We start from the raw sequence: 13038 nt of genomic DNA on the forward strand, positions 1-13038 counted from the left end.
TCGTGCGCCACAACTACTGAGCCCACGTGCCACAACTACCGAAGCCCGCGTGCCTAGAGCCCGTGCTCCGCAACAAGAGAAGCCACCGCAATGAGGAGCCTGTGCACCGCAACGAAGAGTAGCCCCCGCTCTCCACAGTTAGATAAAGCCCACGCGCAGCAACAAAGACCCAACACAGCCAAAAATAGATAAATAAAATTATATATATATATATATATATATATATATATATATATATATATATATATATATATGGAAGCAAATGGTATCATTGGGGAGGGGACGACTGAGATCTGGCAGAAGAACTAGAAAGTGGGGCGCCAGGGAAAGGCCCCATGCCTGGAAAGTAGGGACAAGGGACCCAAGGGCAGCAGGAATTGTGGAAAGCTGTGAAACTGGGAGGAACCCTGAGAGGAAGGAGAGCCGCCTTAAAAAGCATAGACACGTCCTGGCTACTGTCAATAGAGCTGCAATGAATGTAGTGAGGTGGATGGACCTAGAGTCTGTCATACAGAGTGAAGTAAGTCAGAAAGAGAAAAACAAATACTGTATGCTAACGCTTATATATGGAATCTAAGAAAAAAAGAAAAGTCATGAAGAACCTAGGGGTAAGACGGGAATAAAGACACAGACCTACTAGAGCATGGGCTTGAGGACACAGGGAGGGGGAAGAGGTAAGCTGTGACAAAGTGAGAGAGTGGCATGGACATATATACACTACCAAATGTAAAAGAGATAGCTAGTGGGAAGCAGCCGCAAAGCACAGGGAGATCAGCTCGGTGCTTTGTGACCACCTAGAGGGGTGGGATAGGGAGGGTGGGAGGGAGACGCAAGAGGGAGGGAATATGAGGATATATGTGTATGTATAGCTGATTCACTTTGTTATAAAGCAGAAACTAACACACCATTGTAAAGCAATTATACTCCAATAAAGATGTTAAAAAAAAAAAAAGCATAGACAGGTGAAACCTGCAACTGCTTTCTGTGGGCGGGTGACCGGGCTGCTCTGCGAGCCACGCGGTTAAAGGAACGCCCAGCCCTCCACCTCCACCCCCCCAACGGCACGATCACAAAACGCTCCCCGGACCAGGGTCAGCGCCGGAGGCCATGAGCATGCAGCTCCAAGTGTCCTGCCCTTCACTCTCAGCTTCGGTCACAGCCAGTTCTGCCTGATTAAATGACACACACACACACACACAGTGACGCATCTGGTCATCTCACAAAACGCAGAAATGTTCTGCTGCAGATGCATGGTCTGTGGGTGGCAGACCCCACGCGAAGAACAGAGGCTGGCTGCTCCCAAATGTGTCCTGGGAGCTCGTGCTCTACTCCTGGCGCTGCTGTCCATTTATTGGTGTGACCTCGGGCAGTGGCCTGGATATTGGGGTGACCCTGGATGTCCCTCCAGCTCTAACCTGCTATGACATCCGTTAGGGAGACTGGCCTTAAAGGAGCCATCGTGATGGTCCCTTGAAGATTTATTATTAAAGACACTTAAAATAGGATTCGCTTTACTCTTAATTTGGAGAGAAAATAAATCCTTTTAGTAAGTGTACCTTATATGTTGACCCAGACCCAGACAATTCCTGCTGACTATATATCCTCCTTAGGTTCTGAATAGTTTAGAAAATGAGCAAATTAAACACACACACATACACCCCCCCCCCCCCACACCACTAAGTTTGGCCAAGCCGCAATAAAATTCAAGTTGGACATATTTGGAATTCTTCAACTGTAAAAATTGTGGAGAAGCTTCAGCTCAATACGAGTACGAATTCTCTGACAACTGGAATTATCTGAACATACAAGGGGCCGCTTAATGAATCAGTGAGCTTCCTGTCACTGAAGGAAGGCTTTCTGGCAAAAGTCTTGTAACAACTGACAGCTTGGTCTAGATGACCCCTCAGAATTGGGGGCCATCTCCCGACAGAAATGTTGAGGAATTCTGCATGTCAGGATCTTGTCATCTACACCAAGGAGTGTGGGAGAAAACCCCTCCGAACTCCTCATGGGTCCTATACCTTTTATCTGATCTGGCAGTCCCCGTGCCCAAGGAGCAGATAGGTGCAACACAGTCTAATGCTGATTTACCTACCTCCTTGGATTTACATGTGACAGGTTTGGAAAAGGTGAATTAAGTTGATAGCTCTGTTTTTAATCTCTTCTATTGTTAGAAATCTCTGTGCTCTACCTGATGTACTATGCAGATTAGAGAACAAATGAGAAATTGTTAAACGAGTCAGCTTAAAAAATGAGCACACGGGCTTCCCTGGTGGCGCAGTAGTTAAGAATCCGCCTGCCAGGGCTTCCCTGGTGGCGCAGTGGTTGAGAGTCCACCTGCCGATGCAGGGGACACGGGTTCGTGTCCCGGTCTGGGAGGATCCCACATGCCGCGGAGCGGCTGGGCCCGTGAGCCATGGCCGCTGAGCCTGCGCGTCCGGAGCCTGTGCTCTGCAACGGGAGAGGCCACAGCAGTGAGAGGCCCGCGTACTGCAAAAAAAAAAAAAAAAGAATCCGCCTGCCAATGCAGGGGATAGGGGTTCGGGCCCGGTTCAGGAAGATCCCACATGCCGCAGACCAACTAAGCCCGTGTGCCACAACTACTGAGCTTGCACTCTAGAGCCACAACTACTGAGCCCACATGCCACAACTACTGAAGTCCCTGCGCCTAGAGCCCATGCTCCGCAATAAGAGAAGCCACCACAATGAGAAGGCTGTGTACCGCAAGGAAGAGTAGGCCCTGCTCACAACTAGAGAAAGACCGCGCGCAGCAATGAAGACCCAACGCAGCCAAAAATAAATTAAAAAAAAAAAAAGCTAATCACTTAGAAACTATTAAAAAAAATGAGCACACATTTGACATTACTACTATGGGTTCTTTTGGCTCCTACGTGTCTATTCTACTGGGCTTCATCCCACTGTAGTGTCTAATTATTATTGATAGCTTATCAATCCCATTATGAATTGGTTAATGGAAGTGAGAAACAGTGATAGGAGAAGAATGAGAGATACTTGCTTAAGTGGTCTCGACAGAACATCACTTCCGAATAAAAACAAAAGCTGCCAGAGTTCATGACTGCCTTGTGTTGTGATGGCAAGAGATGATTTTCATCATTTTAAAATGATGAAAAGAAATAAGGAGCTAAGTAAAGAAATCAGCCTCAATGGAGAAAACACTGCTGGAAGATCAGACACACTGCTGGAAGATCAGACACAAATACCCCTTCTCTGTAGAACCCTAACTGGAATGTGCTTCTGATTTCCATTTGCCAATCACCATCAATTCCGTCCTCCAAGACCTGAGTCAAAACTCATCTCCACCAATGAACTTTCCATGACTTATTTCACGCCTCTGATGCCATAATCAATGCTATATGTGAAAAATACTGCTCTTCTGTTACTATGACATTGATTACTAAACACAGGAAACGTTTATTGAATGCACAACTACTGTTCAAAGTCCCCTGCATGTTTTATCCCCTCTAATCTTCACAGCAAAACTACGAGGTGAAGAATATTACAACTTTCATTTTACGAACAACAAACTTCAGATGTGGAGAGCTTAGGTCACTTGGTTGTTCAAGGTCACACAGCTGGTTAGGGGCAAAGTCAGGTTGGACAAGAGCTAGAATTCTTCTTCTTTTTCTTTTTGTGACTAAGTGTGGTCTTAGTTTATTTATTTAAAAAATTTTTATTTTATTGTGGTAAGAATATGCAACATGAGATCTACCTTCATAAGATTCTAAGTATATAATACAGTAGTGATGACTATAGCTGTGACGCTGTACAGCAGATCTATAGAGCTTATTCATCTCAACTGAAGTGTATGCCTGTTGATCAGTGACCCCCCATTTCCCCCTACCCACAGTCCCTGGCAACTGAGATTCCACTCTTTGAGTCTGTGAATTTGACTCTTAGACAGCTCATGTAAGAGGTTTTTTGCATAGTGCACATTTTCTTCTTTTTACGGCTGAACAGTATTCCACTGTAAGCACATGCTACATTTTCTTTATCCATTCATCTGTCCATTCATCTGATGGACACTTAGGCTGTTTCCACATCTTGGCTATTGCGACTAATGCTGCAATCCACATGGGAGTGGCTACCTCTTTGAGGTCCTGATTTCCATTCTTTTGGATAAATACTCAGAAGTGGTACTGCCAGATCATATGGCAGCTCTATTTTTAATTTTTCTGAGGAACTTCCATACTGTTTTCCATAGCGGCTGCACCAATTTGTATTCCCACCAACAGCGCACAAGAGTTCCAGTGTCTCCACATCCTCCTCGTCAACACTCGTTATCTTTTCTTTTCGATAAGAGCCATCCCGACAGGTGTGAGGTGATATCTCATCGTGGTTTTGGTTTGCATTTCCCTGATCACGAATAACGTGGAACAGTTTTCATATGGCTGTTGGCCCCGTACGTGTCTTCTTTTAAGAAACGTCGGTCCCAGTCCTTAGCCCACTTTTAAATTAGGTTGTTATTTTTTTCGCTGTTGGGTTGTCCAGAGCCTGCACTCCCTTTTAATCACTAGCTACACAGCCCCCTCCTACCCGCGAGACTGAGAACGTAAGGCAACTGAGACTGTTCCTGCTGCTTCCACCAGGGGCACAGCTGGTGACGGTGGTCTCCTCCAAGCATGGGCCATGGGGTTGTTCGCGTGGACAGCTGTCCCAGCTGATGGAGGTGACAGCTCCCAAGCTGGCCACCTGCACAGGCGTGCGCACGGCTCGCTATGCTGTTCCCACTCCCTCTCCGCCCAGCTAGAAATAAATACAAGGCCGACTGCTTTTAACCAGCCCTTCATGTGAAAAGAGGGGCCAGGTGACGATGCCACCAGGCCAGTGTACTTCCGACGTATCATGTGCCTTCCAATTTAAAGTCATTAGTGAGAACCAAAAAAATCTACATTTTAAATTGGGTGCATACATGACATTCGCGTTACATTATCCACATGTTTATATCTATGTGTATGTCTCTCAACATACACACACACACATCCGTGTCACCATTACGGTCACTTTTTACAAGACTACCTTCTGGAGAAATCTGAAACAGGGCCTAGAAGGAGCGAAGGGTGGCCCCAGTCCTCACGCATCACGCACAGCAGCAGGTGTTCACTCTCCCTCCACCTCCTGAGCTCCAGCCTGCGAGTCTCTCCGGATCACGCTGGGTCCATCCGCTGGGCATGGCTCTGCCCTGTGCTTCCCAGCCCGCTCCTGCCCTCCACCCTCTGCCCGGCAGAAGGCAGGGAGGACACCACGAAGTCGCTACACGTCTGTGAAAGCTTTGTAACGTGCGGCAGTGTTAGGACAGGTGGCTGGGGACAGTCCGGTGCAGTGTCTCCTCTTCAAAACATAGCGTTTTCATAAAATGCACCCCCTTAACCACTGGGGTGTTTTTTATTTTTTTAAATAGATTTATTTATTTATTTATTCATGGCTGCGTTGGGTCTTCGTTGCTGCGCGCAGGCTTTCTCTAGCTGTGGTGAGCGGGGGCTACTCTTCGTTGAGGTGCATGGGCTTCTCATTGCGGTGGCTTCTCTTGTTGCAGAGCACGGGCTCTAGGTGCATGGGCTTCAGTAGTTGTGGCTCGTGGGCTCTAGAGCGCAGGCTCAATAGTTGTGGTGCACGGGCTTAGTTGCTCCGCAGCATGTGGGATCTTCCCAGACCAGGGCTCGAACCCGTGTCCCCTGCATTGGCAGACGAATTCTTAACCACTGAGCCACCAGGGAAGCCCCCCACTGGGGTGTTTTGAATGTAACCCTGTAATAAAGATGCAGCAGAGTTCCCTCGACAAAACATCCTCTGTTCATCTGTGGGGTGTAACTTAACACCGCAAAGCAACGAGCCCTCCAAATGGCACTGCGAGTTGGGTCCTTTGCTTCTTCCCTCGAGCTCGACTCTGATGCCACTAGCACAGCACAGTGTTGGCCTAAGTGGGTGTGTGCGCTTTTCCACTGATAAGTGGATGTTAATTTTTCAGGCTGTCTTTTGAGCAGCAGTACAGCAGCTTCCTGACTGTGCCTTTTCTATAGTAATTTCTCTAGAATTTCAATTTAGTGTAAAAAAGAACATTTGGGGTCACATTTTTTTTTGCGTAAACATTTTCAGAGTGATCCCTGTTTAAAATACTTAGTGATCCTGATGAATCAATCTTCTACTGAAGCTCACATTTTCGTCACATTAACTATCACACACTCCCAAAGTGATGCAGAATACAGCAGTGCCCTGATGACCTAAGTCAACGAACCCCGTCTACCAGAAATAGCTAATTGAACGAACAGATAAATGAATGAGTAATGGAGACGGGGCAAAATGACTTCTAACTGATCAGCTGAAATGAGCCACTCTGGTCACACACTTTGGAAGACTGTATGATGCAGCCTCATGGCCTCTAAAAGACAGTTTCAGCACAAGGCAAGGTTGGCAGAAGGGTCTGAATAATAAGACGTGCACCCATAATCTGTCTCCAAGGAAAGTTCAAGGGAGAAAAGATAGCTTATTCAGCACATGTGGACAGTCAAATGCTCCTCTGATCAAAGTCATTTAAATATATTTAAAATAGGACTGGTTCTACTTCCTAATCCTGGGGGACCCAGAAAAATATGTTTGCTATCTTTAGGCAAATTCTCTAGCCATGACCACAGGGCCCCCTCGTCCAACATCGAGAAAGAGGAGGCTGCTGGGTCTTCCTTGGCCTCCTCACTTTTTCAAATCTTCTTAAAGAATGAGAAGAGCTGACTTCTGCCCTGCCTGCTGCTAGAGCCCCAGCACTCTGACCAATCAATGCCTCGCCCCAGTCAGGGCTCAGTGAACGTACCCTGGACTCTCCCACTGCCCTGGCCTGGTGCCCTGCACACAGTGGGTGTGACCATGGGTGTGGGCATGGTGGTGGTCAGAGGAAGCACAGGACACAATTTATAATGTGTCAAATTAATGACTGAAGAGAAATCAATTATTTTTGCCGGTAATTAAGACTGCCATTTCCTCAATGTCACAGAACCTGAATCCTAATTCTGCTGCTTAGAACTTTGTCAATCTGGGTGAGTCACCTACCTTTCTTGGGCCTCAGTTTCCTCATCTATCAAATGGGACTACAACTACTGGCCTTGTATATTCCATCGAATGATGTGCAGAAAGTGCAGGTGAGAACACCTGGGGAGTGTTTGTTATGACTCCCCTCCTCTCTAATTCACTCGCCCCCAGCCTGCCCCTCACGCTCTGGAGTCCTCCTTACCAGGAGGAATTGCTGACCAACCACCTAACCTGGCAACGAACAGTGCCACATACTGGGGGGCAGGAATGATAATTTTGCTTCGGCATTCTTCTGAAAATTCTAGGCAATTATCAGCTGGTCCCAGAGAGTTAGTGACAAGCTTAGTCCTAAAAAAGGTGGATTTACCATTATTTGTCTCACGTCGGCTCTAAAAGACGCTGCCATGTGGTCCGTGCTCACCACCCCTGTGAGCATCACCCCCCCCCCACCCCGCTCTCTGGCTGCTGTGTTGAGGCTGAGTCACGTGATGCGGAGTGATCCGCATTTCAGGCAGAGTTACAGGGCTAGCACTGGGCGTGAGCCGCAAATAGGAAATGAGGTCAGGGACACAGAAGATCAGAATCGAGGTGCTCACGGCTGGGAGAAATCAGGTTTGGGAACAAGAACGGTTAGGGTCTAGGAGGGAAGTCTCCACGGTTCTCGCACTGGAGCACTGACAGGTAGAGAAGCTTCCAGCTGGAGGGCTGCACCTGGGGGCACGTCCTTGTTTTCCCAGGACTGATGCTTTCCCACCAGCTCCTCAGCAGCTCCTCGCAAAGCTGGCCACGCCCACCTAAGGAGAGACCCTCAAATCTCCCTTTCCAATCTGAAGCCCCTTCTTTCCTTGCCTCCCGCTTCTTCTCTCTGATCAGCGGCCCCATGTGCGCTTGATCCCTTCTGCCCACCTCTGAGGCTCCGCCCAACACCTATCTCGCTGGAATTTGCAGTCTCACCTCCTCTACCCACTGTCCACACCCATCAGGACCTTTGACCTTGGAAAGCCTCCTCTCCCCTGCTACTTCCTCAAGCTACTTCCCCCTTGAATCCCCACAGGCCTCTGCTAGTTTCCAGGGGGCTGATATTCTGTTTTATGTTACGATGATTTGCAAGCGTCTTACCTAGCTTATTACCCTGCAAACCTCCTGAGGACAGAGGCTGTCTACCTTATTTATGTAGCACCTGTGGTTCCGAGTGTAATATCTTACCAGTGGGGCCAACAGATATTTACTGTGTTAAAGTTTGCCATAATTCTGATATCTAAGAACGAGTAATCGTATTTCCCCGTTTCTTTTCTCATTACAAAATGCAGTCACATTAACGTGGTCACATTACACGGTAGGTTTGCTATGAATAAAATAGCTACTGGTTTCTGTTTGATCCTCCTCAGACTCAAATACACTTTCCTGTCTTCCTGGGTCCTAAAACATTCCTTTAAGGATCATTTGATCCCTCCAGAAAACACTATCATCCCATTCTGTGCGCCTCCCCTCACACCTGTGCGCTGCCGACACCCGTCTCGATTACGCGCTGGCCTCAGCCTGCAGCTTCCCCCATTTGGCAGAACCTCTCTGGTGCGTTGCGTTCCCCTGGGCAGGCAGGCCGTCCCCTGCGCTTTCCACTGTATGAAGCTCTGGTACTCAGCAGCCCACTGTCGCTGTCTGTGGTTGTCGCTTACACATGCGCCTGGCAGTCAGCTCCTTCCCTGCTCTCCCCTGCATCTTGACTCACTTGTGAAGTCGCCAAGGTCCTCACATGCTGTCAAGTACCCCAGTTCTCGTCTTTCTGGGCCCCGGAGCTGCTGTGGAAGCAGCCTGTGCTTTGGCTCGGTTTGCACTCACGGCCCCGGCAGCGGCCTGACAGGTGGAGAGATGGCTCTCTCATCCTCCTCCTCCTCAGACCCACTATTCAATTCTCTCTGGAGCACAGAGGTCGAGATTCTGTGTCAATTCAAATGTCAAAATGATATTCCAATCTAGTCAGTTGTCAGATTTTAAAATCACCTTTTTCCAGTTGTGGCAAAGGGCTGTGTGAGGCTTCTGGTCCTTCTCGTGCCTGATGCTACAGACGTGTGCACAAGCTGCTCCAGGCCAGGGGCCGGCCGGAGCCGGGAGGAGCCTCCCTCTTTGGGAAGGGCCTGCGAGGCACGCGGCACTGGGCAGGATGGGGCATTGACTCAACTTGGGACTGTCCTCCAAAAGGAAACTGAGCCCAGTTCTGGAACAGGCAGCCTGGGAATGAAGCACTGAGCCCCATCCCCCCGGCCCCGGGGCCCCTCTAGCGCCTGGCCCAATGCTAGGACCAGAAATGCTCCACGATATGCTTCTCTGAGACACACTGAAGCCTAGGCTGGGCCACTAAAGAGGATACTGGAATGAAAGATACACTAGCCCTATCTTGAGAAGATAAGACACTGAGTTCATCATAAAGATGGGAACGGGATGCCCCATGCAGGAAGAAATAGCTGTAGTGAGAATGTCTGAATCAGTCTATCTGCATATCTTGTAATGATTTTAAGTGTAGGAATTTATTATCTAATCAAAAGGATCTGTGATTATAATCAGGGACATTGTATCCAATCAGGAATTAGTAATTCGGGCCTAACTGTGAATGTTAAGCTTCACATCAGGTCATGGGATGTGCGCCGACTGGCAGCGTGGGGCAGGCCTCCCTTCCCAGGTCCTGGGTCCCAAAGGGAGGAGCCAGCAGGTTGGGACTGTGAGACTTTGGATCTACAAGGTCCCGAGGCCCAGGGGTGCTGAAGGCCAGGGGACCGACCGTTCAGAGGGGCAAGTTCCAGGGGACCATCAGACAGCCCAAGCTCACACCGCACTCCGTTGCAGTCTGGCTGGAAAGTGTAGAGAAGAGGCTCTGGCACTAGGGTGAACCGTCTCGCAAATATAATAAATATTTCTTCCCTCTCCCCAGGAAGCATATAGAGAGTGAAATGAGTTCTTACTGCTTTGGATTAAACAGCAATGCTCTCTGGGTGAAGAGCCAACTGGCAGTTCAATAGACAGGGTTAATCAGACACAGGAAACTTTCTGATTAATTGGACAATTACCTCAAATTCTGAGAGAGCCAAGGCAGTGTTAGAGAAACAGCCTGACCAGCTAGGAATAAATTCAATAGCCCGAGGCAGAGATTTTTAGCGCACGAGGCTTGAAATACACTGGCACCGTGTGCCTGATTTTTATGGCCTTACGTCCCCCAAGTGTAAAGGGCCTGTGAGTATTTTTTAAGACCAAAGTGACTCAAAATCATTTCGGCTTTCAACAGTTATGGAAAATCTGTTTGACGTTCCCTTGAAATCACCTTAGGGCTCCAGGACACGGCAAAGCCAAAATTCAGGGGCCGGGAGAGAGGGATCATCACGCTGGACGATGCAAGGTGGTCCAGATCCACCATAACTGTCTCCGTGCGAGACGGAAATGCAACGCAACTCCGCTCCTTCCTGGAGTCTGAAGGTGGCGCAGCCTCACCTGGCGGGGGCATGCTTCTGCTCCTCCTCTTCATCCGTGTCGCTGCTGATGGTGATGACGCTGACCGTGGGGCTGGGGGTGTCAGGAATGACTATCGTCTGCCGCTGCCGCTCCCTGGTGGTGCTGGAGGCCCCGTCGCCCCAGCCGCACGTGACGGAGGAGCTGCAGGCCGGGCTGCTGTGCACCAGGGCGCAGCGCGGAGGCGTGTTCTCCTTGACACGCTTGGACCGCTGCGGGGAGCTGACGGCCTGAGAGGAGGACACCTCACAGGTGGAGACGTTTCTGGAACGACAAAGCCACACACGCTCACGGAGAGGGTCAGACCCGGCAGCTCCTTCCGAGGGGCTCAACTGTCTAGAAACACCTGCTTTGCCAAGTCTCCATAAAACAGGCAGAGGACCAGGGCACTCAGACCTAATGTGACTGCAGAAGCGGCTGCCTGTGGAGCTCTCTCTTCCAGTTAGCTGCGACACGGACGGGGGCAGCAGCCTGGTCTTCTCTGGGCTCTGGCCTGGCCCCCTGCACCCGCCCCCAGCGGGACAAAGGGAGTAGTCAGGGCTCTCAGGAGAGGGCACAGGGCTGTGACCCAGGACTGGGCTGGTCTTGTGGGGGCAGACGTAACGCCCAGGATTTCAGGAGTGTCTGCCCCAATGCGGCCCCCTGTCTTCAGGGTCGAGGCCCAACTCCCTGAGCTCAATCTGGTCATCCTCCCCAATGTATTTAGCTCTTGTTTGAGAGGTGGAAGAAAAGGTATCTGCACAGAAAGCTTTAGTTTCCTTGCTAATGGCTGGTTTACCACTGATTAAACTAAAACACTCACTTCCTAAGAGTTCCTGGATCTAAAGGATCTAATGTTAAAGTTCAGCTTTCCCTTCTTCCTCCTTTTATGGACATGACCATAAAAGTATCTGTGTGGGTATAATTTTTCAAAGAACGATTTTTTTTGGATTTTGACACATGGGCATCACAGGAACCTTACCAGTCTGTTTCAATTGCAATGAAAAATCAGGAAAAATGCAAGAGGAAAAGGTATGCTTAAAAAGGGACCTTTTAATCTTGATTTTGATCAACTCAAAATTACTTACCAAATCAGCCAATGTAGTTTCTGGTAACTTTGGAGAAAAAAATACCTTACCTTTTCCCCTCCCCATCAACCCTTGCTGACCTTGGTCGTATCTGTACAGTGAGATCAAAGCCAGCCTATGATGAAACTTAACACTGTGATATGTCCTTAGAGATTCTAGCATCTTCTAGCTAAAGGGATGGCAATAAAGATGAAAATAATTCCATAAAGGCAGATCTATTTAATTTTCTATTTAGTTGATATCAGACATGTTGCTTGTTCCCTTTGGGGGGCTCGCAATAAGAAGTGTTACTGATAAGATTGTTCCATTCTTTGTACTTACCACAGAACTATGTATTTGTTATTACTAATACGTTACAATTTTGAGATTATGTTTTCACTACTCGAGCAGTTAAAATATGGTCCATTTGGTGTTGTTAAAGAAGAGTATGCCTGATGGCACTACCTGACAGGGGAAAGCCTTCTGGTCTTCCCAACTGTTATGCCTAAGGCACTGGTCTTAAAAATAGGAAAACACCTGATTTTCACTAGAGTCACACTGATCTTGAAATGCACTGGCAATGAGCCTTCCTGAAGGCAGCTGGGTGGTGAGGAGGCAAGAAAGAGGGACTTGCCAGCAGGTCAGAGGCCAAGGGTTCTTCCTGCCCCTACCTGGCCAAGGTGAGCTACAAGGAGGCTAAACCCCAACTCCCGGCCAGACCAGGGTTCTGGCGACCACATACCAGGGTGAGCATGACAGCACGTGAGGATCGAGACAGTGGCTTCTGTTGCCACCCAATCTAACAAAGACACAGGTGTGCTGTCACAGGGCTGCCACGCAAAAGCATTCTGGAAGCCTGCCACTGATCTGACGTGAATTTCCCTAAGTTGTCAGAAACATCCAAATAAGAATCTTGTTCGGGAAGGATGACAACTTAAGGAAGTCAGCTCTTGGATTCGTTTTCAAGTGAAAAAGAATGAAAAAGGGCGGGCCTAATTTCTGGCACCTTCCCATACAAGGAAGTAGAAAACCAAAATTCACTAGACATTTCCTATACTAGACTTCTCTTGATTAGCCTATTCCAAATAAGCAATTACGTACCTCCCAGCCAGTGCCACTGGAGAGAGATGCAGGAAAAATTCTGCACCCACACAATCTTGATTTTCTTGTTTGTTCGTTTGTTTGGAAATCTCTATTTTTTAAAAAAATTAAAAAAAAATTTTTTTTGGAAACCTCTATTTTTTAAGTCAGGTCTCTTGAGGTATTTACGTACGGTGGAAGACACCCTTTTGAAATGTTTGATGAGTTCTGACAGATGTACAGTCAGGTAACCCGCGTCACGATCCAGATGTAGAACTCTGTCATCACCTTGAAAAATTCCCTTATGCTCTTTCCTTGTCAATCCTCTCCTCTCCAACCCTAGTCCCTGGCAGCTCCTGATCTGATCTCTGTCCCT

General features: G+C 48.3%; 1 protein-coding gene across 2 annotated transcripts in view; it reads right to left on the reverse strand.

Moving 5' to 3' along the window:
* HIPK2 (homeodomain interacting protein kinase 2) overlaps window positions 1-13038 on the reverse strand; it is a 188055-nt gene that overhangs the window by 10683 nt on the left and 164334 nt on the right. For both annotated transcript variants that reach the window (XM_082846982.1, XM_082846981.1), the window contains exon 12: window positions 10519-10800. In XM_082846982.1, the coding sequence (XP_082703108.1) occupies window positions 10519-10800 (282 nt within the window). The remainder of the gene's footprint in view (window positions 1-10518; window positions 10801-13038) is intronic.

This window comes from Leucopleurus acutus (assembly GCF_964270905.1).
Source record: "Leucopleurus acutus genome assembly, chromosome: 9".
In the NCBI taxonomy this organism is placed as follows: domain Eukaryota; kingdom Metazoa; phylum Chordata; class Mammalia; order Artiodactyla; family Delphinidae; genus Leucopleurus; species Leucopleurus acutus.